The sequence below is a fragment of the Siphateles boraxobius genome, unplaced genomic scaffold (genome assembly GCF_051911475.1).
Source record: "Siphateles boraxobius isolate OS27281-9 unplaced genomic scaffold, OSU_SipBor_1 13, whole genome shotgun sequence".
Classification (NCBI taxonomy): domain Eukaryota; kingdom Metazoa; phylum Chordata; class Actinopteri; order Cypriniformes; family Leuciscidae; genus Siphateles; species Siphateles boraxobius.
The window spans coordinates 16,189,507-16,216,543 of NW_027508733.1; the positions used below are offsets into that span (position 1 = coordinate 16,189,507).

The following is a 27,037-nucleotide window of genomic DNA, read 5'->3' on the forward strand; positions in this document are numbered from 1 at the left end:
AAGTGATGCAATTTATTGATTTATTTTGTTATCATTAATGCTTGACATGATGACTATTAGAATGTATATACACTATAAACTCTTGTTCTGTAAACTGCTTTGAAACGATATTTATTGTGAAAAGCGTATTGGGATTGTTCACAATTATGTCAACTGCATCTGGGCTAAATTTTGTGTTTTGTGTAAATCTCAAAGTAATCAAAAGTTATGGCAGCCTCTTTATCAACAGTCCAGAAACCTCTTCGAACAAGTGATCTGAATGTTTTACTGAACATAACTACTCACAAAGCATAACAATATTTATAATTACACAGAATAAGTAACAAATATTAAGATCCTTATTTATGATTGATGATCTTCCAGCACTGTTTCAGCTGTGCGCCCTAATTCTATGGCATACGGTAAATCAAGACCTGTCAATCTGAGCAATCGATCAAATCCAAGCGCTCTCCAGCTGTCAAACAATGTCTCGATAATATTACCCGAGATCCAGTTACCGTTGGCTGAACTTTCAAATGACGTTGCAAAACACTGCGTCAAATTCGTGACGCGACCAGATCCCGGAAGTCATAGCTTTAGCCAAGCAGTATGTCAATGTCACTCCATGAGGTTTTTTTTAGGATCTACGTGTCATATTATGTTGTGTGTCGGCTCGTTTGATTCAAAACAATCTGGTCTAAATAAAGATGTGCGATTTACTATGGTTTACTAATGTTTCACAAAGTTATAAAGCAGAATGTGATGCAAAAGCCTCATCTGTGTACTGTTTACATGCGCATCAGCGGGGACTTTTTACGGTTTGGTCATAACATTGTGATGGGTTTGTTCGCTCAGCCAAATTTAGTGACTACCGATCGAGTCATTGAATGGGGTTATTGACCGATACTGATCTGCGGCAGATCAATTGGAGCATCCCTAGTTGTCATAGCATTGCTAGGTGGTTGCTAAGGTGTTCTTGGGTGGTTGCCAGGGCATTGCTATAACATTCAAAATTGAAACCTGTTGGAGTGGTCAGTAGGTTTGGATGCGGATCTTCCTTTCAGGGCAACGTTGTCCTTTTTGATGATGCGGAGGGCTCCGCCCTCTTTCTGGGCCACAGCGATGGAGGTCTGAGCTACATCCTGTTTGGAGAGATACCTGAGAGAGAGAGAGAGAGAGAGAGAGAGAGAGAGAGAGAGAGAGAGAGAGAGAGTAACTGTGAGTACCATAAGGGGAACATCATGGTGCCATTAAAGGGCAGTACAGTATCTGCTCCCGTACAAAACTCAGAGTTGATGTTTGTGTAACAGAGCAACAAACTGAGTCAGGAAATCCTCAAATAAAACTAAAATTAAAAACCTTCTCAACAATAATCTTACATGATTCACAACTTCATGTAAAACTGATAAACATTGGGCTTTAATTTAAGTGAACTTAACTTAATTATAATAAATCACACATTTACCTGCCCTTCGATATATCAGGGCTCAATTTCTTTCTATTGGCCCAGTCAGACCGGTTCAGATTTTTACTTTCCCTGTTAAAATGCACATACAGTTTTTCTTTTTGTTGTTTTGACCCATGTAACCTTGTAAACAGTGCTTTAAGATTTTTTAGGTAAGTCCAACAGGTAGGACATATATAAAGAAATTAAATAAAGTTACCAAACACTTGACAGTCTTCACTGCATAAAGTATAAATTAAATATAGATGACTCCTTATTAAAGCTAGAAAAGTTATTCAGTCAAGTGCAGTGAGTGATTTTCTCATTTTCTTTTGTTCTTTGATTAACATTAATGACAGACAGTAGCAGATTTATTAGGCTGCTGTCACTTTAAGAACTGAAGCACATGACACGGATCTGACACGCATTTTCTCACAACTCCTTACGTTCATTTAAGACTTTTGAGGATACTCGACAAAACAGCCATTTTGGCATAATTTTGTGCGTTTTTGTCTGTTCAAGTGCTGTCTGAAGCGGCTTTCTGTGCGTGCAATGTGATTCTTGTGCAGCAAATCATCATATTAGAATGATTTTTGAAGGATCATGTGACACTCAGGACTTGAGTAATGATGCCAAAAATTCAGCTTTGATCACAGGAATTACATTTCAAAATGTATGTTATTTTAAATTGTAATAATATTTCACAATATATTTTACTTTATTTTTGATTAAATAATTTGAGATTAAAAAGACTTCTTTCAAAAACATCAAAGAAATCTTACCGACCACAAAAATTTGACTGGTAGTGTGTGAACTGCAGAAATAGATTCAAAATTTAAAAAAAGGTGAAAATAAACAATGAATTACCAAACACATTTAAAATAAATAAAATATATACATTAAAGGTTAAAGGTAATATAAAGGTTCCGTGATTCTGAAGTTTAAAATTTTGAGTGTGGGGGGAAACAAAATAAACAAAAACAGCTTAATTTGATTGACATCCACATGTGAGCTAATTAGATTGGCCCACATGTCCCAATCCCCTCCAGCTTTGATAGCGTATGTGTGTTTTCTCTTGCCTGGAGGTGCTGCTGTGCCGTCGCTGTGATTGTGTTAGTTCCTCCAGCAGCAGGATAGGGCTGTGAAACGCTCTTCCACTCTTCCTCACCATCCTCTGCCTCATCGCAGTCAGAGAGCTCCACTCACGCACGAATCGTACAACCTGACACACACACACACACATTTACACACAGATGTGATTCAAGAAATCTGATGAAACAGTACTTGAAGATCCCGTCACACACACACCTGTCTCCTGTTCTCTCTGTGATTGAATTCTGGTGGCAGTTCCTCCCAGTTCTGCAGTCTGATATCCAAGGGAATGAAGTTACAGTGGAGCGGGAGGCCATCCTGTAGGAGAGAAACACACACACCCACAGACACACACGCACACGCACGCATCAAAATCAGTTCTGATCATATATACTGAATATTTATAATTTATTTATTAATTTGTTGATGATATAAAATTAAGCAAAATTGTGAAAATGGAGATATTTTAACTGTTTTTATTTGAATTTTCAAGCCAATACTTAGAAATATCATTTCTGTGAATTAGTTCTTTCAAACTGCTAGATTCAATGAATTGGTGCAAAATGATTGAATGATTTAGTTGAGTCTTCACTCAAAAGTGTTCACAGAAACCTCTGTGGGGCGTTTGTTTTAAAATGTTTTAGTAAAAGCGTATGTAGGTACAGAATTATACTGTCGCACATAAATAAATGATAAAAAAATAATAATAATATTTATGTTTAGTAAATAAGGAAAATATACCTAACACTTTTTATTGAACATTTTGATCTCAATGTTTAATCTGGAAAAAAGGTAATTTATGTATATAGGTAATTTAATAGGTAAAAGGTAATTTATGTATATATACATATATATATATACATATATATATATATATATATATATATATATATATAAATATGGACTAAATGGACTATATAAATGTTGGCTGAAATATATTAATACACTATTCCACAAACCTAATACCTTTAATAATTTTTCAATATATTTGAATAAAATTCAAATAAAATATTGAAACAAATCCAATTAAATCAAAAAAATAATACGTATATATATATATATATATATATATATATATATATATATATATATATATATATACATACATACACATATATGCTTTTATATATATATATATATATATATATATATATATATATATATAACATACATACATACATACATACACATATGTGACCCTGGATGACAAAACCAGTCTTATGGGTCATTTTTTTGAAAATGAGATTTATACATCATATGAAAGCTGAATAAATAAGCTTTCCACTGATGTATGGTTTGTTAGGATAGGACAATATTTGGCCGCGATACAACTATTTGAAAATCTGGAATCTGAGGGAGCAGAAAAATTGAAACATTGAGAAAATCGCCTTTAAAGTTGTCCATTCATGTTCAACAAAAATAAATGTTTTATACATTTACGGCAGGACATTTACCAAATACCTTCATGGAACATGATCTTTACTTAATATCCTAATGATTTTTGGCATAAAAGAAAAATTTATAATTTTGACCCATACAATGTATTATTGGCTATTCCCACAAATATACCTGTGCTACTTAAGACTCGTTTTGTGATCCAGGGTCACATTTATATGCTTTTTTAAATAAAATATATAATTCACAGCACAGCTGAAAAGGATAGGGAAAAAAGAACGATTTTAATTAAACAGATTTATAGTTGCAAGTTACTTTTAGACTGAGCAGTATTACTACACTATACCACAAATCTAATAGTAACTATGAAAAAAATGTAAAACACAAAACAATCAGTACAGTACAGCTGGAGAATATAAAATAACTTCAACGTGGCTGTTTCTTTAAGTGAGAAATAACGAATATGAAGAAACACCTATAGGTCATCGCTCAAGGTCATGATGACAGGAAGCTGTGGTCGACCAAGCAGAGACGTTCCTTAAATAGCCGCCAATCACAAGAATGGCCCTTATAGGCACCTGTCCAGTTCTCATACACCAGCTGGACCGCCGTCCTCCAACGTCTGTCCACAGGGATCCACTAGGCCCTTTAGAAAATATTACATTTCCAGCCCAAGGCAGGCCTCTTTCCAGCTCTGTCTTCTTACTAAACTCCACCATTCATCACTGCTCAGCTGAAATCGCCTCAGGAAAAGCTCTTATTAAAAACGAACCTGGATAATATTTCTCAATCAAAGTCAATTAGGGGCCCCCTGCTTATATCTGCTTCCATTTAATACAGTTGCAGAGAACTATAAGAATCCCAGCGTTACGCTGTACAAACGAGGACTGTGAGATTTCAACACTTTATTTGCCCTCAGATTAACACTGGAATCCCTTGTCATCCAACCGTGTGTTCAGGACTCTGGAACGAGATAATATTTAAGGCCGTTTTCACACTAGAGCTCCTGGTGCAGGTCTGAGTGAGATAAGTATGAAAGAAATCTGGATGTATTTGCAGAATTTAAGTGTTTCTGACAAAGTTATACAATAAATATATTTTTATGCCTTGCATACTTAATTTGGTTTTCTAGGACATTTGGTTGTGAATTCTGTAAAATTATTGGCTAACATAATTTTTGTCAAAAGAATGACTTGTAATCGCATCAGTATCAATATTTTATTAAATACTGTATTTTATCATCTGAAATGTGCTGCAAATTTTATTCCAAATTGACTTGTATAATGCAATTAACGTAACGCACAAAAAACATTTGCAAAAGTCACAAATCTAGATTTGTGTTGAATGAGAAGTAAGTGAGCACAAGTTTATTTGTTTAACGCATTTCCAACATGCAGTAGTTTCAGTTTTCATTTTAAATAAATTTGTTTTTAAGTTTGCCGTTTATACTAAATGTTGTTTTTAATGAATGTCACTATACTGTAATTTATCTTCATTTTATATTTACATTTTTATTCTTGTTCTAAATACTGTTAAACTTAAGATTTTTTTTTTGTGAAGTTTAACTTAAATACGTGATTATAGTTTTTATGGTTGCAAGGGTTTTGTTTTATTTAACAGTATTTTACATTATTTCTGAGCGTAATAATCACCAGATCCTCCCGTCAACCCTCACGACGAAAGGCATCTCAAGAAGTGCACCCCATGGACGGGTGAGTTGTCTAAGTTGCAACATCTAGCTACTGGGGTGCCTCAGGGCTCAGTGCTTGGACCACTTTTCTTCTGTCATTACTAGGATCTGTCATTAAGAAACATGGCTTTTCCTGTCACTGCTACACTGATGACACAAAACTCTACCTCTCATGATCCAATGGTCGCTGCTCGCATCTCAGCCTGCCTGACAGAAATTTTTGACTGGATGAAGGACCATCGCCTTCAACTCAACCTTGTGAAGACAGAACTGCTTGAGGTCTCAGCCAAGCGAACACTTCATCACAGCTTTTTCTTTCAGCTAGGTTCATCAACCACAACTCCATCGAGGTCAGCCAGGAACCTTGGAGTTGTGATTAATGACCAGTTAAACTTCACAAACCACATTGCTAGAACTTCCTGGTCCTATATATTTATCTATCTATCTATCTATCTATCTATCTATCTATCTATCTATCTATCTATCTATCTATCTATCTATCTATCTATATATATATATATATATATATATATATATATATATATATATGAATGTTGTGTGTGTCTTGAAGTTTCTATATAATTATATAAATTATTGTATATTTGTTTTAAATGTATATTATTTAAAAAATATTATTAAAAATGCTTACTTTTTTTAAATAAAATGTTATTTTTAATATAGTATTCAATAATATAAAGTGTGTAAAATTTTACATTTATTACATTTAAATGGTTTATTATACTTTTATATTATACATATAAATTATGAATTGTAATTTTGATGATAAATAAAAAAAATTATAAAAATAATATAATAATAAATAAAAAATGTGTTGGGGCCAGTGAAAATGCTGGCAGGCAAGTATAAATCTGAACTCTTCTCTCAACTTAGAGAGCAGAAATCATCTTTACTCATCTTTACTTTATTCTAATCCTTACTAAAAAAATCATAAGTAGTAAAGGCAACTAGTTTATCTAGTTTTTTTTTTTGCAGTGCTTTAAAGTGGATGAATATAAACTGTTAATTCAAACAGTCTAAAAGTAACATACAACTGTTTGTATGCTTCAAATCTATTATGAAAATTTGCAACTCTAAATTTAACCCAAGCACCACCGCGGTAATTTTTTCAGCAAAAGATGCATTGACTCAAAACATTTGATTCGATTCACTGAAACACGATTCATTTGAACCCAATTCACAGAAATGAGATGCCATTTTGATACTGAAGTTTAAATAAGATACGGTATTAAAACTCACAAAGGTCACGAATAACCAATCAAAGAAGTGCCGCCAAATTCGAATCTATCATGAATATTCAATAGCTCTAGGGGTGTTTGGATTTATAGTCCTCTTTACCTTGTCATAGATGTAGATCCTGTCCGTATTTTTGCTGGCACAGAACTTCAGACAGTCGTATACACGAACAGAGTCATCCGACTCCTTTTGAGTGTGATCTTCATTATCTATCAGAGAGAGAGAGGGAGGGAGACATGATGGGAAAGTCGGAATGACTAATAGAAGGAGGAAAAAAAGAGTATAGGGCAATGAGAGGACGAGAAGAGCAGACGATCATTATGCTCCATACCGACCAATGATAAAGGTCAGGTGGAGCGCAGCAGAAACGAGCACTCTAACGATGCTAACGAACACTATATTCAGCAGGTACGGAGTGACCTGAAACGATCCTGCTGTTCTAAGAAATCAGATTTGTCCAGATTTCGTCCCACAGAGCCGTTCTACATTCATTTGGGTCAGGCTCTAAAGGCGCCCCATGAGGCTTAGTTACCAGAACCCTACCGTGGACTAAAATAGCCAAGCCGTCGCCGGCTGGCCAATCACACCATGTTATTAAAGAGCCATTATGCGTACTGTATGCTGGTGGGAAGCTGGGATTGTCTGTGTATGGTACCGTAGAGGTGGGTGTTAAGACAAACCCAGCAGTGTCTGAAAGTTGCACTATAAGAATGGTGAACGCTTGTCAATTGTCTAGCTTTAAAATGGCCTGTTATTATCAGTATTTTATATAGACGCACTCTTAGCTGCAGTGACGCAACTGTGAGTGTTCTTAGAAGGTAATTTTACTTACTTAAAGAGTTATAAGAGTTATAAGATATTCGAAAAATGTCGAAGCTGCTACCTAAATTGTTATAGGTTCTTTAATATCCAATTTACAATAAATAAATAAACTCTATCTATCGATGTATAGTATCTATCTATCTGTCCGTCCGTCCGTCCATCCATCCATCCATCCATCCATCAATCCATCAATCCATCAATCCATCTGCGTTGCTTGCTTAAATTTTGATTTTGTTTCTATTTAAACGTTTAATTTATTAAAATGTATTCTTTTTTTAAATTTTAAATTAAATTAATTTAAATTACATTTATATTTAACAATCTTGTAATCTTGTATAACGTGTCGTTCACCTTCTGAAGTTAGTGATGAATCCTTTAGTCTTCATATCGGTTATTGGGCACTTAAAAACAAATGAAAACCGTATTGGTGGAGTTTCTGTCATAAACAAACAATATCTGTCATTCTAAATTAAATAATAAGAGAACCTACATTTAGGGGTGAACTATTGCTTTAAAATCTTAGTAAAAAGTGCTGAAACTGTGTTTGGAACAGACCTGGATTACTACTAGTGAGTGTTTGTGGGGTGAATACACCACTTGGTTGCATTTCTTGAGATATATCCAGGTGTGTTTCCTCCACATCCTGATTGGCCCGTTGGCTTGGGCGTGCGTGTGGAGTTTGTGGGGTGGTTGGTTCACTTTCGTGGTCTGAATCAGAGATGCAGACGGTAGTGAGCGATGTGGACGAGGAGGAAGAGGGGGGGTCCGGTAATGAGGAAGCCGGGCTAAGAGCTAATAGAGAGAAAGAGAGAGAGAGAGAGAGAGAGAGAGAGAGAGAAACAGAGGATGAGTTACATTGATGGAGTTTATGTTGGTCGATTGACAACATTTTATGACACAAAACTAGTCTGGCTAAACTGATACTTCACTCAAAAATTTAAATTCAGGGCAGAATTCAAAAGTTCTTTTTGTGAGCGTTTGAACGACCAAATTTTCCTTTATTCTGCCAAACTATCCCTTTACTTCGGGCCTTTGGCTGGTGAGCTCATACCCAGAGAGGGCCGTCACAGTTCTCCGCAGTCGTCTGATGTGAAGGACATGAAGACGAGCCAGCGTTAACGTCGAGCACACAGAGCGGGGAACAGATGCTGTCTGTTTTGCGTTTGACTGATTCCCTTCCCTCAGACCAGCAGTTTCACATCTCTCTGCCATATGGCGCCACGGGACAAAAAAAAAAAAATAATTCCGATCTACATTTAAAGCCTCCCTTACGCCCCTCCATCTCAGAAAAACATCTTTATGATGTCGAGGCGCTGAAATGCATTATCTGTCTCGTAACTGTTGTCTCACCGCCTCCCCAAGGGGACGATCGTCAAAAACGTGACAGGACGCTCCGTCCATAATGATGAAGTTCTGATGCGCTTTATTTGGATCTGCGAGGCTGTGGAGGAGTTTGATAATTGCGATTGTCTTCCTTCGAGGCCGCTAATGAATTTCCACACCTCTGATTCGCTCGTTTGCCTTCTTTTTTTCGGATTCTGTCTCTCTTCTTTTTCACACCATCCCCTCCAAGCTTTGCATTACCCTTTCTTTCTTTTTTCGCTCTCTCCTTCTCACTCTCACTCTCACTGAAAGGTCTCGTATGGATCTTCTAAAATGTCAGCTGAATTTGTGAGAAGCCGAATAAAAGCTCCACTGCTGTGCTGTCTCTTAACAAGCGGGCTTGCAGAAAGAAAGCCAGACACTAGCAGAAAACAACTCCCGCTGCGTATCTGAACCCTTATCACTGTCTGGAGTGCTCTACGGTTCCACCTTTGTGGCCGCGGATCTGTAACAGTCCAGGACGGACGGATAAAAAGCCCTGTATTCGTAAACTCACCGCTTTCATTCGGAAAAATGAAATGCAGAAAGGTTGTTCGAAGGGGCAAACGATCAAAATGAGGACTGCTGTGAATGTCATGCAGATCATGCACCATTTTCAAAACTGAAATTGGATATTTGGATGAGTTGTGTAGATTGGGGACATTTACTTTGACGCCACCTTTATGACCACATATCTATAAAAGTCAAGGGCAAACAGTTCAAAAGTGCTGTATTCGTAAACGCTAACTTTCTTGGTTACATTATTTATAGAAGGGGGAAAAACAGGCTTTGTTTAAAGAAAGACAGTAAAGAAAGTGAGACATCCAAAGGCCAAGCTAAGGCATGATGGGAGGTTTCAGAGGACTGCAGTGAATGCTATGCAGAACAAGCTGAAAGGTTTGAAAGCATAAACACCTTAAGTTGTATAAATATGCACTATTTGCCCATGACAGTGTTTAGATCAATATTCCTGGTGTCTGAATTTATCAGTCTAAGAAAAGTTGCCTGGTTTCTCTCAGAAAACAAATCTTGAATGAAGTCTTGACATACCGTTGCTGTCATTTTCTAAAAAAACAGTTGAGCTTTGATGGGTTTGTGTTGAGTTGACAGAGACACAGCGCACCGCATGTTTGTTTTACGCTTCAAATTAAGCTGGTAGTCACAGAGAATCAGATATTTGCTGCAAATGATTGATCTACAATGATGTGGGTGTCAGCGTTTGGTCTGTTTTTGTGAGCGCAAGCAGTTGATGTGAGAGTGAGAAAGAAAGTTTAATTACTCATACAACCCAAGTCAACGTTTATAACGTTTTTAATAGGGCTGTCGACGTGAGCGTGTAATTCAAAATCCTTAACGCATTCAAATAATTTAACACAAATAACGCGAATTACTGAAGCATGTGAAATTGCGTCATTAACTTAATTTACATCACGCAGTTAGATGATCTGAGAAGTCTTAAGTTTATCACAATGAACATCTACAACAGCGCAAGCATCTTTAACACTGGTAGGCAGAATTTTCTATTCTAACCCTTTTAAACGATTTTCGCTTCCCTGTTTGCGATCAGATCATTTTAAGCCGCTAAACTCTGAGAAAGGTTTCACTCCAATGATCCTTGTATTGTTTGGTTATTTGGTGTCTTTTTTTTTTTTAGTAAGACATAAAAAATTACGTTTAAAAAAAGATTGCAGAAAATTGTGAGAATCATCATTCAATCTGAGTTTACTATGCTGGATATAGAAAATTATGACAAAATAAATGCGTTAAACAAGATAAATTATGTTTGCTTCATTTCATAATAAGTATGCAATTAATCACACAAAAAGGGTGCGATTAATCGTGATACTTTTTTTTTAAATCTATTGACAGCCCTAATTTTTAAGTGTGTTTTGCATGGCACCAATCACATTTTTGTTGAGAACATCTATGTAATGTATATATTATATATATATGATATAATATATTGTATAATATACTATAATAATTTTTTTTTTGTATAAATGATACATTTCTGAAAACTTGTGACTGCAGATCTATAAAAGTAGCTAAAATAGCTAAATGCAAATAGCTAAATGCCACATCACTATAGTATAAAAATACAAAATAACGATAATAATAATAATAATAATGCTAACTCACAATAATAATAAAACACTCACATATTTTGTAAAACAAATCTAGTTGTAGATGCAGTTTTTAGAGAAGAAAAATCACATTAATAAGAAAAAGAGGAAGAAAAACAACATTTAAAATATATACATTTTCAAAATTTGTTTTTTATTTATTTATATATTTTTTAAATATATAAATTATTTAAAAAAACTTTTAAAACGATTGATATTACACACCTTAGCAATGCCTTGGCATAATGGTTTTTGCATGACACCACTCACATTTTTATATAAAAATCTAGTTATAGATGCAGTTTTTATAAGAGAAAAATCATATTAATGAAAAAAGATAAAGATTATAATAAGAGAAAATATACATAATAATAAAAATAAATAATACATGTATATATGTAAAATATTTAATATTTAAATATTTAAAACACACACATATATATAATATATTTTTTTTTATATGTACATTTTAAAAATATTATTATTATTAATATTATTATTATAATTAACAGGTTTCAAGTCCTCTTTCGCTTTCATTAAATAATAAAAGAGCAGCGAGAACATGTTGCTAAACGTCTCTTTTTGGTGTTCCACGAAATAAAAATTCATGCAGGTTTGGATTAACAAAGATGAATTAATAATCACATTTTTCTCTTTTAGCTGAACTATTTTTTTAAAGAACAAAAAAAACATATCATAAACGGTGTGTTTTAAGTGTATACTTGTCCAGATTGTGGCTTTCAAACACACACAGAGATGTACACGTGCAATAAGACAGCAGCAGCTGGCCTGGTATGTGCTTATATCTCTGTGTTTGATTTTGCATCACCAGGCTGTTGTCAGAGGACAGGCTGACGATCTGATCGATGGCATTGGAGTTGATGGTGAAAACAAAGCTTACGAAGATTTCACAAACTTTTCCAGTGGTGACGCTGAACGAAAGCGGCATTCTTGATTTGACAGGTGCCAAAATCCATTCCGCCTCGCCGTGGCCGTGATAATGAGTCATTTTCAATCTGATCTATTTCTGTCGTTCACAGTGCACACCTCCTTTTTAGTCTTCAAGACATTTCTGCCTGTTGTTCTTTCACATTTGGATTCTCTTGGAACTTCTGCGACAGAGAGGAAGGAAGGTTTCGACATTGCTTTACTAAGGATCAGGGCCTTGGATCAGCCGTGCCTTTATAAAGCCGATCAAATACAAAAGGGGTCCAAAAGTCTGAGACCAAACTGAAAATCTGGGGTTCAAAATCTAATTTAAACGTAGAAATAAACAAAGTTTTAGGATTTGAGTGCTGCTGTCACTAAAACAAAAGATAAACGCAAATCTGAGACACTTAAACTCTTAAAATAGTTGAACTTTAACAACACAACTTTCCTCAACAAGCCACAAGATTTGAGGCTTTATCCATGTCAGTAGCACGAATGAGTTAAGCACATACTGTAAGTTTGTTCAAATACAGGATACTGCTTTGATAAGTTGATGGTCCATGTAAAATAAAACTGACTAATGTAAACACATATGGACGTGGTATGTGTGTAGATATCACCTTTCTGCAAATTTCGTGGACTTTCACACATCTCACAGCGTAGCAGCAGTCCGCTGTTAGAGAACGTACATGCCGAACAGTTCCACTTCTGATTGTGGAGCGGAGCCTGCAGTCCCGCCGAGAGCCTGCGGGGGGCGCACAAGGGGCTCTCCTTACCCCTGCGTCGCGACAAGGGGCTAACCACCCTAAAGCGCTTCACCTGCGGTGAAAAATCCTCCCCCTGGTCGGCCTTCAAATCAGCACTCTGGATCTCTGGTGTCCGAATAGGCTCCGCCCCCTCTGGTAATTGGGGAAGAGGGGATCCATCGGAAGATGAATCCCCAGTTCGTTTCCTCTTCTTTTCTTTGTTCACAGAGGGGGAAAAGAATGATCGGATGTCGTGCTGCTTGTCCCTTTCAAACTGTGGCGGATGGGAAGAAAAGAAAAAGAAAAAAAGAACACTTTTTGTGACACACAAAATGAAACTTCATCTCATGACAGCAAAGTGATGAAACCACAGACACTTCTGAAAGAATAGCACTTTGTGAGGTTCAGGTTTCCACGATTGGAAGCCTAGTCATGTGCAGGGATGTCAAAAGTACCAGTTCTATCACTAACAATGTCGATTCAATAAAAAAAAAATTATTAACGATAATTAAAACATCTTTTTTTGATTGAATCGGCATTGCTAAGAGTAATTTGCAAATTTTCATGTATATATTTCAATTTTTGCATAAAGCATATTCTTATTTGCTGTGTTAATGGTATCATGACAACCCTAGCGCAGTGGATAAGACACATGCCTTTGGTGTGAGAGACCTGGGGTTCGAATCCACTGTGAGACACCAATGTGTCCCTGAGCAAGACACTTAACCCCTAGTTGCTCCAGAGGCGTGCAACCTCTGACATATAACAATTGTAAGTCGCTTTGGATAAAAGCGTCAGCTAAATAATAAATGTAAATGTAGTCACTTTTACGTTTAATTTGTGGTGATGAAACTTTTTACATACGTGAGAAAAGAAAATTCCGTCTTTGTCGTCCTCAGAATCACCCTTCACGTTCTCGCTTGGCGTCCACGCCTGAGCAAAGTTCAGAAAGTCCCATTTCTCTTGGTCTCCCACCTCAGCTTTCAAATATTCTTTCTTTCCATTCAGAGCGCTGCCCGTAACCGTTTCCTGTCCAATATCATTTGTAAGAATCTCAGCAAATGAAAGCAAATTTCCCAAACAAGCCCTTATTTTACACTCAGAGCTTCCAGTATATATTTTGTTTCATCTTTATTTAGTCCCAAGACATTATATATTGATTATTTTAAGAGCAATTTGGCAAGTCTGGAAACTAAGTTTCGACCAATTCAAAAGTGTACATTTAAAGTAATTATTAAAATGTTCACAAAAACTTTTTGAGTGCATCTATGAATTTTTTCCTAATCTGAAGCTTAGAGACCGTTGATCTACCTTTCTGTTGAGCATGGACCACATGACCGTGTCAAAGGTTCCTTTAGCGATGAGGTAGTGGATGTGTACGGTCGTGGTCTGTCCTATGCGATGTGCTCTGTCCTCTGCTTGTTTGATTTGTCCAGGGTTCCAGTAGAGTTCGGCAAAGACCACGTGAGACGCTGCCGTAAATGTCAAACCCTGAGTGCAAGTGGATACATCATACAGTATTACAACAATATTTGCATGTCATCCAAAAATATAGTTAGTAATAATATAGTAATAATATAGTAATAATAAAGTTATTAAGGTTGACACGCTTTAGAGTATTATGAGGTTGCGTGAAGAATAAAGAAGAACAGTGCAATGGTTATGAGATTGAGGTGTTACGAGGTTGTGTGAAACATTACGGACGTTTAAGAGGTTTTACGAAGTTGCGTGAAATGTTATGAACATCAGTGTGAAGGGTGTTAGGAGGATGTGACATACAAACGGGAACATTACAATGTTTAAGGCGTTTAGGTGTTACTATTTGCATTAAGTATAAAGAACAGTAAAAAGTATACAAATGTTGAATGTTACAAGACTTTGTAACGTATAAAGGGGGGCATTACAATTTGCCCGAAGTTGGGGGGTTACATGGTTGTGTGATGTACTCTATAGAGGAATGTTAAAATGATTACAAGTTTGAGTGTTGTGATGTTGTGACGTACTACTATACAAAACTGGGGTAGTACAAGGTTGTGGGACGATTTACGTACAACAGTACAATGTTCATGAAGTTGAGGTGTTACAACATTGTTTATAAGGTTGAGTCCTCAGTACCTGTCCAGCTGCCTGTATACTTAGTATGGCCACACGCGTGTCTGGATCGTTTTGAAAACGATGCACCAGTTGAATCCTCTCTGCAGATGGAACGTTGCCATCGATGCGGATATAACTAGCCTGGAAAAAAACGCGGAAAAGAAAGAGTCCAAAGTAACACCAAGTTTTGATTTTAAACATTATTTTATTCTTTTTGTATATGTAAAAGCTTTAAAATTACTGAGTGCACCTAAAAATCAAAATGCCTTCCAACTCAAAGCATTGTAAGAAGTATCAAAACCCTTCATAACTATCGATCAATGCCATAAAGACTGAGTTTCGCAGATCTGTGGTTGTTCAGAGAGCATTAGCGTACTCAAGTCAAAACTTGCTGCAAAGTGACATCCAGAGTTGGCAACGTTTTAGTGTGTTTCATGTACATTTTGGGCATTATCATCTTCCTACCATCATCTGACAGCTGTAAAACACAGGTGAAGCGGTGTACAACACCTTTCTCTCTCTTCGCCTGGCAGAATTTCAGAACTTTTCTCACCCGTGTTAATTTTAGCTTCCTGCCTAACATTTCTTGCCATCTCTCGCTCGGATTGCAAGGAGCGTGACAGGTGTGAGAACGTAGGGAGCGCATACGCTGCCCCATTCGCATGCGATCACACCTGCTGGTGCGAGGCCCCCTCTTTCCCATAAGATTCATAAGCACCAATTAACGGCTGGATGGCTAAAAAAGGAAGAAAATCTTCACAGTGTTTGGGATCAAACGTCTGGTCAGAGAGCAGCGAAACAAGAAAGTGAGAGAGATGGAGGAAAAGAGAGGGGGCCGGGGGTCTAAAAGAAGAGGAAATTAACAAAACAAGCTCTCATTAAAACAGTGAGACATGTGTGAAGACACCGTGTCGGCAACCAGTCGCGCTCTTTAGGGTGCAAAGTGTTTTTAGCGTGCCGCTGTGTGAACAGGGACAAAAAGAACGGATAGTGGCAAAAGATGAATCAACAGCTCTGATGAAATGTCTGTTAGGCAATAAAAATGGATTTGTCAAGTGATGCAAGTTTTGGGCTGATACGATTCAGAAATCCACCCATTTCTGAGTCAAACCAAAGTTTATGATGGATTTGTCATTACCTGGATTAATATTCTGGATCAGAATTTGAGAACAGTCTGATTTGTAAATGAATCATTCGGACCGTTTTGTGAACTGGACCAACTGATTCAATCTAAAGATCTAAGCCAAATAATAGAGCAAAGCTATAAAAAATGTATTTCCATGCCGTTTCCATAATCTTATAAATTGAATTAATTTTCATGACTTTTCAAGAACTTGAAATCACCTTTTTCCTTAAAAGTCCTTGATAATCCCATGTTTTTTACTTGTTATAAATGCTTTTCACAAAATCTTTCACAATAAAAAGATACTGAATCATTTGATCTAGTTGAGAGAAAAAAAACCCCACTCTAAATGTTTAATTTACAAATCAGGCTAATCAGGTTCTCGAACTCAACTCAATTTTAATGGAAAAATTACTGAATCACTTGATCCAATTCACAAAACAAGACTGAATGATTCATTTCTAACCGGACTGATCTGGTTCTCGAACTCAACTCACTTTTTAACAAAAGAAAAAGTACTGATTTGTTTGAGCCAGTTCACAAAATAAGAACGATTAATTTACAAGTCTGTCTTATCAGGTTGTCAAATTCAACTCGCTGACTCCAACACAAAATGAGTGTTTGATTCATGAATCAAACATCGTTACTCCAAGAACTCTAATGAAAGCGACCAGAGGGATGAATGTCAAGATGATTTCATAAGACTTAAAATACAGCGCACAAGCCGAATGGATGATTTTTTTTATTATACTTTTATGAATCTTTCCAATAGCACAATATTCAAAATTTCTCTTATATCGTTCATCAGAATATAGAAAGTCATTTAGCTTTAGAACAACAGGGGTGAGTAAATGATGACAGAATTGACTTTTTTGCATGACATTTTTTTGAAATATAACTAAAGTAGTAGTTCACACACACTCACCTGATTGACAGCAAGACTGACCCATTCTTTTGCTGTAAGAATGAACCAGTGCCCTACTGAGGGAATGTGTTAAAGCAAAGAATGAACTCTACCCAGGGAATCAACATGCTCTCCTTCACCTCCTTTAGTCCTGTCAAGCCCTTTCATTCTGTGTTTTTCCCCCCACAAAAACACTTTTTTCGGCCTTATCTCTCATTCAGCTCACACACAAATACACACCTCTCTTTCTCTCTCTGAATGGGTCAGTGTGTGCATGTTGGGACGGTGGTGTGACAGGCTTTGCTGCTGGCTGATGTAATGAACAGTGTTGAGGTGCTAACATACTTTTGCTTTCACTAGAGTCTCAGCTCACGCACACACACATACACACACACACACACACGCACACACCTACCTTGGCCTCGATGACAGCCTCGGTACACGCCTGCAGCATGCTGAGATGATGAGCAAAGACCAGAAACTTCAGCTGTTCGGTCTCCAACATCATCTTTATATAGTCCTTCACCGCTCCGGCCTGAGAGAGACGGAAAGAAAGAGAAAAATAAAGAAGTAAAACACATTGTGATCCAGCTAGGAAATGCCATTTAGGAATTCCAACTAATATGTCACAAAATTAATTTAAAAATTTATCATTTATATACAAAACCGTTCAAATGTTTGGGGTCGGTATGATTTTTGTTCTGCTCTTCTGCTCACCAGATCTACATTTATTTGACCAAAAATACAGTAAAAAGTAATAAAGTAATAAAAAAAAGATCCTTTCTTTCTGTGATTTCCCTGTGAATTTTTAGCATCATTACTCCAGTCATCAGCATCGCATAATCCTTCAGGAATCATTATAAAATGATGATTTGCAGATCAAGAAACATTGATTTTTACTATCAATTCTGAAAACAGTTGTTCTGTTTAATATTTTTGTGGAAACCATGATTCATTTTTATTCTTTGATAAATAGAAAGTTAAAGAATTAAAGTCAAAAGAACAGCATTTACTCAAAATAGAAATATTTTATAACATTATAAATGTGTGCTTGTGTGTGTGTGTGCGTGCGTGCGTGCGTGCGTGTGTGTGTGTGTGTGTGTGTGTGTAAAAATCCAGCACACCCTAGCAACCGCATAGCAATGCCCAGGCAACCTTCCTAGCAGCTTCTGTAAAAATATAGTCAATAATTGAATTATTTGTAAGACATTGGTGTCTTTTACAAAATTGCAGTTGCCACATTTCATAAATGCAACATGCTATCTGATTCAACACATTTAAAGGGGTTCTGTTTTGCCAGTTTAATCTCAAATCTCCTTTTATCCTCCATTACCTGCCTATCCCTCTCCAAAAAAATCTTATTAAATCCCTAAACTTTGAGATGAACTCGAGCTAATGCCCGTTATGTCTAGCGTAGTTGTTAAATGAACAGCGTATCGAGTCATTTGCCGCAAGCCAGTCCTCTTTTCTTGAGTTTCAAAGCTGCGCTCCAATTTCTCATTACTGGAGAGTTGTGCCTTTTTAATATCGCCTAATTGGAGCCCAAAAGTGTCTGTGAAGGAGCGCAAAGGCTTTTTTTTTTACAGCCTCAAGTGTACGTGTGTGCGTGGTGGGCTCCGGCTCACTCATTTTCACTTGGCAAAAACAGCGATTTCAAAAAGTGACACCATTCCTGACGCCGCACATTTCTGCCCTGAGAGAGCGAGAGGATATCATCTCAGCGGCAAACAATAAATGAAAGAGCGAGGAGGACAAGAGCAGCAGGGACCAGAACACATGGGTTTGACAAATTAAAAAAAAAAACACACGCGGTGGTACGTCGGGGACGCACACTGCTTTCGCACACGGGCTGGTTTGATGTACACACACACACACGGTGGAAAGCTTCATTCAAGACGCATGCTGTGCTCAGGAGGACGATATAAAGTGGTTGTAGTTTGAGAAGAAAGAACATCCAAAACTCCTGGTGGAAAGCAAATGTGTTGGTAGAGCCTGCTTTTCATGACAAAACTGTGCGAAGTCACTTTACTGTCCGAACTGTGACGTTAAAGTTCATCCGATTGATGCAAAAATCACAAAAAGTTACTGCAGGTCTCGCCTGGAGCTCATAAAAACACCTTGTTAAGTCTCTGAAACAGCGAGATCTGCAGGAAAAGATGTCGGGCAATCAAAAAGGTCAGCATTAAGGTCGGCTCAGCGCTGGACCGGCCCCCCTGGAGCTCGTTCCCATGGCAATGTCGCGGTGTTTGATGTGGAGAACAGAAGGGCCGGTTGCCATGGTGGTCGTTAGCGGTGATATCACGCTGTCCCTCATCGTTAGAGGGAACGAGAGAGAGGGAAACTCACTGCAGATGGCCGTTATTCTGATGGCATTCAGAAAAAGAGCTGAATCTGAAATGCGGGCTGATGTCATTTTCCATTTACAGAAACTGTAAATAACAGATCCGATGTAGATCTAGTGCATTAGTGTTTTGTTTTAAAGGAAGGTTTGTTGAGGAGTGGAGTGATATTACTATTTAAGTGATTAGACTTATGATTTTCGGCTGATGGATGATACATTTCATAATCTTACATTGAAGGAGGGACCCAAGCCATAGTAATGAGAATCGGAGAGGAATTAGCTTAATTTTTATTAAAAAGAAATCTGTACAATCTGTATGTAAAAAAATATTCCTTATTTTTTCCCTTCTCATTTTGGGGTGAGGCTCAAATGTGTTCATGACAGTTTTTATGAGAGTCAGACATTTAAAACAAAAGTAAAAAGCTAATGTTGGTTAATGATACGGTTGATCTATCCCACATTTAAAGGAGTGTTTTGAAGCCAAAAGGAACAAAATACTCTTATACAACACTGTAAAAATGCCAACAAATGCACAGAAATTCCTACAGCATCAAAATCCACAATCCTTTTAAGAAATAAACATTGTGACTATTTTGCAAACGCTTTACCTTGGCAACGGCGGTCTGCTTATACATGTGTGTGATGAGACTCATCACCTCCACAAACTGATTCTCACTCTCACAGCTCATCAGTTTCTCCCACTGCTCAAAACTAGCACTCGCTTCCTGTGTGAGAGAGAGAGAGAAAGAGAGAGAGAGAGAGAATCCATAAAGGGCAGCACAATTAATGATATCGTAAACTGTCCTACTTTCCCTGTGTTTGGCAAAAAGCAGCAAGAAAAACAGAAAATAAAGAAATATGAAGTGTGAACGAGAGAAAGTGAGGGGTAGAGAGAGCGAGAGGAAGGAGACACAATTCCCTGAAGTTGCAGAACGAATCCTTGGGTCATGTGACCTGCCCAATTATAGCGCTACAGTGACAGCAGCAGTGGAAGATGGAAACACACCGTACCGGCACCATAAATCTCCTGCGCGCACACACACTGAGTCCTGCTCTGCCTGCCCCTAAAACAAATGCAGATCCTCTCCGTCTCCTTTCACACAAACACTGCACTACCCGAGAGGTGCTGCCAGGGTTTGGACATCAGGCTGACAGGAAGTCAAGCAGTGAATGAAGGAAATAGAGTATGTGAAAGACACACAACCATTATTCACCCCAGGGCTCTTTTATAAGCTTCACAATGTATAACTTGACAGTAATAATGAGGTGACAAAGAAAGAAAGAAAGATAGATAGATAGATAGATAGATAGACACTGTTGATACTTTGGACAGACAAACAGAGAGATAGATAGACACTGTTGATACAACAGAAATACAGATAGATAGATACTATAGACAGACAGACAAACAGACAGTTACTTTAGATACTATAGACAGATAGAGAGATAGATGATAGATAGATAGATAGATAGATAGATAGATAGATAGATAGATAGATAGATAGATAGATAGATAGAGACACTGTCGATACAACAGAAATACAGATAGATAGATACTCTAGATACTACAGACAGACAGAGAGATAGAGATAGATAGATACTATAGACACTATAGACAGACAAACAGAGAGATAGATAGATACTATAGACACTGTCGACACAACAGAAATACAGATAGATATGGCGCTTTTCCACTGCATGGTATGGTAAGGTTCGGTTCGGTACAGTACGCTTTGGCGCTTTTTCCACTGCATGGTACGGTACGGCTCGGTACGGCTCTCTTGTGGCGCTTTTCCACTGCATGGTACGGTACGGTTCGCTCCGGCTCGCTTTAAATGGTACCACCTCTGTTGAGGTTCCAAGCGTACCGTACCGATACTAAAATGTGCCGTGGAAGCACTGTAGATCACTGATTGGTCAGAGAGACAGAATCGTCACTACCAGCGTCATTGTATTTGCGAGACATCAAACCTGCTAGATTTAAATAGCCAGTAACAGCCACCGCTGTAGCACCTGTTTTAAAACTACTTGATTGACTTGCTTGAAGAAAAAAAACTTCCAAAAAATAAATGGCTAAATCGAGGTTAGTGGATGAGAAGCGCAGACGTGAAAAGTGAAGCGAGCCGAACCGTGCCGAACCGTACCATGCAGTGAAAAAGCGCCAATAGATATTATAGACAGACAGACAAACATATAGATATTTTAGATACTATAGACAGACAGAGAGAAAGATGGATAGATAGATAGACACTGTCGATACAACAAAAAATACAGATATTACTATAGAGAGAGAGAGAGAGAGAGAGAGAGAGAGAGAGAGAGATAGAGAGATAGAGAGATAGAGAGATAGATAGATAGATAGATAGATAGATAGATAGATAGATAGACACTGCTGATACAACAGAAATACAGATAGATACTATAGACAGACAGGTACTGTCGATACTTTAGACAGACAAACAGAGATATATAGATAGATACTACAGACAGACAGACAGACAGACAGACAGACAGACAGACAGACAGACAGACAGACAGACAGACAGACAGATAGATAGATAGATAGATAGATAGATAGATAGATAGATAGATAGATAGATAGATAGATAGATAGATACTATTCATACTTTGCAGTCACGTGACTACCATGGATACATGGTGGGCAACAAACGCTGAAAAAAACGGCAAATTTCCAATACAATCAATTATATAGTGAGGCTATTTCGTTCCATAGCACATTAACAAAACGTTTAATGACACTAATAACACTAAACAATACAATTACTAAATATTAATATCACTAAAATGACGTAACGATCCCGAGCTCTATATCATTTTATTGATATTATTAATATTTAGTAATTGTATTGTTTTTAGTGTTATTAGTGTCATTAAACGTTTTGTTAATGTGCTATGGAAACAAAATTGCAGTCTTTAGTTCACGAACAGCACAACTCTGCCATCTGTGAAAATAAAAAGCAGCTTCAAAAACTTGTTTAAAAAGAAATATTCTTCTAATTTTTTACTGTCATTAATGTAGGTCCACAAGAGAAATATTAAGCCAGTAAATTAAGATAGTCGCTATACCGTTATATCCATCGTCGTCTCTGAGAGAACGCGGTGTTAATGCAGCGACAGATGCTGAAAGCTCAGTCCGTTTCTACTTTCACTTTAAGGGAATGAGCGCGTTTACATGCACGGTCTTAACCCGATTATGCTGAATTATAGTGCATCCAATCGCACAGCAACTATCTGGCATGTCGTTTAAACCTCAAAACACCAACTTTTGTATATCAAAAATGGCGACGTCCTGGCATGATCCTTGATTAGTTTACTGGGTTTTGTTGCTAGAGAACGACGTTCTTGCCCGCCAGCCAGCACTTGTGACGTCACGGGCAAAGTATGAATTGACACTACAGACAGACAGACAGGTACTGTCGATACTACAGACAGAATAGATAGATAAACAAATAACAAAAACAACATTACACAAAAAAGGCTGTTTGTAGATAACCTAATGCATAATTAGTGAACAGCTAGTGTGTTTGTAAAATATAAATGCATAAATTTGTCTGTGAGGGTCAGTTAGCAAACGAGTCACAGGGTGTGTGTTTGCTCGGCCCAACTGTTCGTTAAAACACAGGTCGTTTCTTTTTAAAAGTGATCTGGTGAGATTTGGGTTATGATGGTAGCTGAAGTTGAACATCTGTCCCCTGGATCAGTGTGTGTGTGTGTGTGTGTTTGTGTGAGAGAGTGTGCTGACAGCAGATGATTTATGAGGTCCTACAGCAGGTGAGCTGCTCTTTGTGTTTCTGAAATCTGACACACACACTCAAAACTTGCTGTACAAGCACTCCTGCCCACACACACTCATTACTTGGAGAGAGAGACAGCGAGAGAGACAGACAGACAAAATAATCACAAGGAAAAAAGAGAGGCAGCAAGATACATAGAGGGGAAAAAAAACGTCTTTATCTCAAGGCAGACTGAAGGATTCTCACACATTGCCGCCCTGGTCCACAGAAAGTTCACGTGAAAATGAAATAACGGAGGGACAAGCACCTCTGACATTTTTTTTAGACAACACAGCAATTATAAGCCGAGCCCCGCTAAACGCGTCGGCTCGGAACAGGATGTGATGATTACTAACGTCCATTCGTCTTTGAATAACATGCTGGCATCTTGTTCGGCTGCCAAAGAAGGAAAAAAAAGATGTGGAAATAAAAGAGAGTGATCAGAGACAAGTGAGATGAAATGATAATTTGTGTTAATCGGATACTATTGCCTAGCAACAGGCACGGGGCGGTTATACTGGGGAAAATAACTATATTTAACTGCTATTGTTCTGTTAGTTCGGAACAAGTGATGGAAAAAAGTGTAAAGGAGAAAGAGAGAGGGACAGTAGAAAAACTACTTGGAATGGATGATATCAATGCCATTTTTATAATAAGAAACTGATAATTGTATTTGTTTGTTCTTTCGCCTGTTGTTTTTTTAATGTAACCTTTGTTGTTTTTCTTTTTTGTTTTATTCAAGTATTTTTCGAACAATTTTTAGATTTAGGTATTAATTTAATTACTAGTGAAATTAATGTATACAAAAAACGATTCAGAGATGATAAATTTCTTAATGTAAATGTTATTTTCTTTTTCTTTTCTTTATTGAAATGTTTCCTTCTCACTATTTTTTAGATTTGAAGTATTATTAATTTAATTACTAGTAAAAATGTATGTATAAATAAAAAAAAAATCATAAATTAAGTTTTTTTAATTTTTTAAATTTTTTTTAAGTTTTTAACTATTTATTAGATTTAAGGTATTTTTACTTGAATTTCTAGTCAAATAAATACATACATAAAAAAACTATACAGAAATTATATTTAAAAAAATATATTTTGTTTTTGTTTTATGCAAGTGAAATTATTATATAAAATGTTTTATCATAAATTTAGTTTTATGCGAGTTTTTACTTCAAACTATTTTTAGATTCAAGGTATTATTACTTGAAGCAATAGAAAAAAATTATGCATACATAAAAAACTATTCAGAAATTATATTTTAAAAATTAAAATTGTATCAACTGGCTATCAACTGTGTTAGTTTAATACTATAAAAATGTAATATTGGTTACTTTGATAAATACCATGCCACTGACTTCCAAGATAACCATGATATAAAAAAAACACACAAAAAAAACTATGTATTAGCATGGCACATATTCAAAAAGCATGGTAATGACCATAGTACCATAACTTTTTATATTCTGAACTGTGAAGCTGTGGAAACTTGAGAAACTAGTTTTGAAACGTTCACTGCCTACCTTGGCGGCATCTTTAGGAAGGTCGAAAGGAATTCTCTGGCGTATTTTGGGTGGCAGTTGAGTCAGCACCTGATTCTTGAGTCTACGAATCATAATCTCACTCAAACGCTGGTGTAACTCGTCCAAATGAGACGCGCCGCGACAGTCCCATTGCCGCCTGGCCCCGAAAAACCTGCACAAAAAACCCCCCAAAACACAGGCATTTTACTTATTCATTCTACACACTTCTGCTGTGTATATCCACCTCATTTAACCACAATCCTCAGGCATTATCATTGTAATGAGACCTTTTCGGTCCTAAATGTGTGTGTGTACGAGCGATTTAATTATGAATATTTTATATTTACTGCTGCGTATACGAATGATTGGCAGGAACTTGTGGCCACGCTTTCGAGTGGCAGAGCTTTTTCCTCGGTAGATTAATTTGTACTCGGAGACCCTTGTGTGAATCGCTGTCGTTTCATTTCTCCACTGTAGATTTGATAAGAAGAACAGGGGAACAAAACTCCTCTCAGATGTTCTGAACACCTCTCATCTTCATGACATATCTCATATTTTGGCTTCACATAAATGTTGCTACTTCACACACATAAACAAATTAGCTCTGCACCAAAACCTAGGCAGCTGTCTACATTTCAAAGCATCATAGAGTTGTGTTACAAGTGTAAAATCTATTAAAAAAGGTATTTACATTGTCTTTTAGGGATGCACCGATATGAAAATTTTGCCTGTTACGATAATTCTTTTGATTTGCAAGCCGATAACCGATATATTGGCCGATAAATCTAAAATCACGTTTTTGTATAATTTTTGAGAGCCCAATTTCAAAAACAAAGCACACAATTATAATGTTCTCATTCAAATTTGATGTTGTCTATAAGACAGACAGTGATTCCAATCATATTTTAAGCAATTCAAAACCATCATGGTGAACATCTGAAGTGTCTCAGCTGAAGGAAATAATCCATTATTTATCGGCTTTAATATATCGGCCAAATCTGCTTTTTGGGCCGATAACCATAACATTAAAAATGAACATATATCAGCCGATAACGATATAGCGGCCGTTTTATCGTGCCACCCTATTTTCTTTAACAAATTTTAAGCAAGTGTCACATGTATACTTAAAGAAAACCATCCCAGAATTACCTGTTATAAGACTAGTGAAAAAATATCTAAGATGGAAGTTGACAAGTCAATTTCATGAGATACTGAAAAAACATAAATAAAAATATAATTAAAATTAATAATAATGAAAAAAAAATCGTAGGATGGAACAAAATTGGCAGGACTTAAAAATGTCCACACAACTAAATCTTTGAAAAACAATTTAATTATATGATTATCAGTAAAAGTTGCCTGAGAAATAAATGGTAAACAATAACAATAATAATGATAATAATAAAATGGCGTGTAGATTTAGCGGTCAAACAACTAGTTAAAAGTTTTCTAATAAAATAAATGTAGGAATGTTTACTGTTTGGATTGTACTTAAACTGCATGTCATTGATGCCTTTTATTAATTTGTCATTTGAATTCAATATTGTAGAATAAAATAACATTTTTTACCTGTAGTGTGCATTGCAGTATTTTTTGGCGTAGTCGCTCCAGGTTCCAAATCTCCGTGGATACAAAGCATCAATTTGCATGAAAAGCTGAAAAAGAGAGTAAGATGTCAAAACATCAAACAATGTGACATCATTAATGTCATATACAGAACTAACGTTACAGTAGCAACTACCAAATGGGAAAAAAATACCATTAAAAAGAGGGAGACTTTCATAGTTCTGACCTTGGACCTTTGCAATCATGAGTTTATTGAAATTCGGTCAGCAGAATTCTGTTTATAGCTGGTGCAAATGAATACTCTTGCTGATTAAATCAGGTATTAAGTTCATAAATTGCAAATGTGTTTCCTCTAAGAGAAAGTCTCACAGTGCCCATTATGCTCAGTTAGCATAAATTAAACAGCGGTTATCTTGATGAATTAAAAAACCACGGTCTTTCATAAGAAGTGCAGCAAGACGTTTCAGGGGAATCAGGGAAGCAATAGAGGACGAAACTCCCATAATATAAACACAAGGGTTATCTTGAGAAGTCTTTACATTTTTGTCCCGTGAAAATTTTCAAGACGGAAAATAGCAGCTCTCACAAGATACTAGGAAAGTAAACAGAATGTAACATCCCTTAAAATGAAGCCTTTAGTATTGTCTTTGTATAATGTATTGGTCGATTAACTGGCCATCAGTGACTGGTAGTACAGCTTTAAAACACAATTCAGAGTAAACACAATATATAATATGTAATGAATAAAACTGAGGCTGTGAAGAGTTGAATTATAGTTTGTTCAGTGGGCCTCGTTCATAAAACAAGAAGAATGAATTTCGTAAAATCATTTTTGCCACTGTTGCACTGAACT

At 36.6% G+C, this 27,037-nt stretch overlaps 1 protein-coding gene across 4 annotated transcripts in view; it reads right to left on the minus strand.

Annotated features, from left to right (window-relative positions):
• Positions 1 to 27,037, minus strand: part of zranb3 (zinc finger, RAN-binding domain containing 3) — a 63,062-nt gene that overhangs the window by 17,682 nt on the left and 18,343 nt on the right. For 2 of the 4 annotated variants that reach the window (XM_077226138.1, XM_077226140.1), the window contains exons 7-19: positions 26,188 to 26,273; positions 24,619 to 24,790; positions 19,908 to 20,024; positions 17,374 to 17,493; positions 14,953 to 15,072; positions 14,149 to 14,328; positions 13,702 to 13,866; positions 12,712 to 13,111; positions 8,232 to 8,468; positions 6,957 to 7,063; positions 2,732 to 2,833; positions 2,503 to 2,645; positions 1,000 to 1,137 (exon numbers count right to left, since the gene is read on the minus strand). In XM_077226138.1, coding sequence (XP_077082253.1) covers positions 1,000 to 1,137; positions 2,503 to 2,645; positions 2,732 to 2,833; positions 6,957 to 7,063; positions 8,232 to 8,468; positions 12,712 to 13,111; positions 13,702 to 13,866; positions 14,149 to 14,328; positions 14,953 to 15,072; positions 17,374 to 17,493; positions 19,908 to 20,024; positions 24,619 to 24,790; positions 26,188 to 26,273 — 2,087 coding nt within the window. Of the gene's footprint in view, positions 1 to 999; positions 1,138 to 2,502; positions 2,646 to 2,731; positions 2,834 to 6,956; positions 7,112 to 8,231; positions 8,469 to 12,711; positions 13,112 to 13,701; positions 13,867 to 14,148; positions 14,329 to 14,952; positions 15,073 to 17,373; positions 17,494 to 19,907; positions 20,025 to 24,618; positions 24,791 to 26,187; positions 26,274 to 27,037 lie in introns of all 4 variants that reach the window. The other 2 variants (XM_077226136.1, XM_077226137.1) reach the window with 1 other exon arrangement.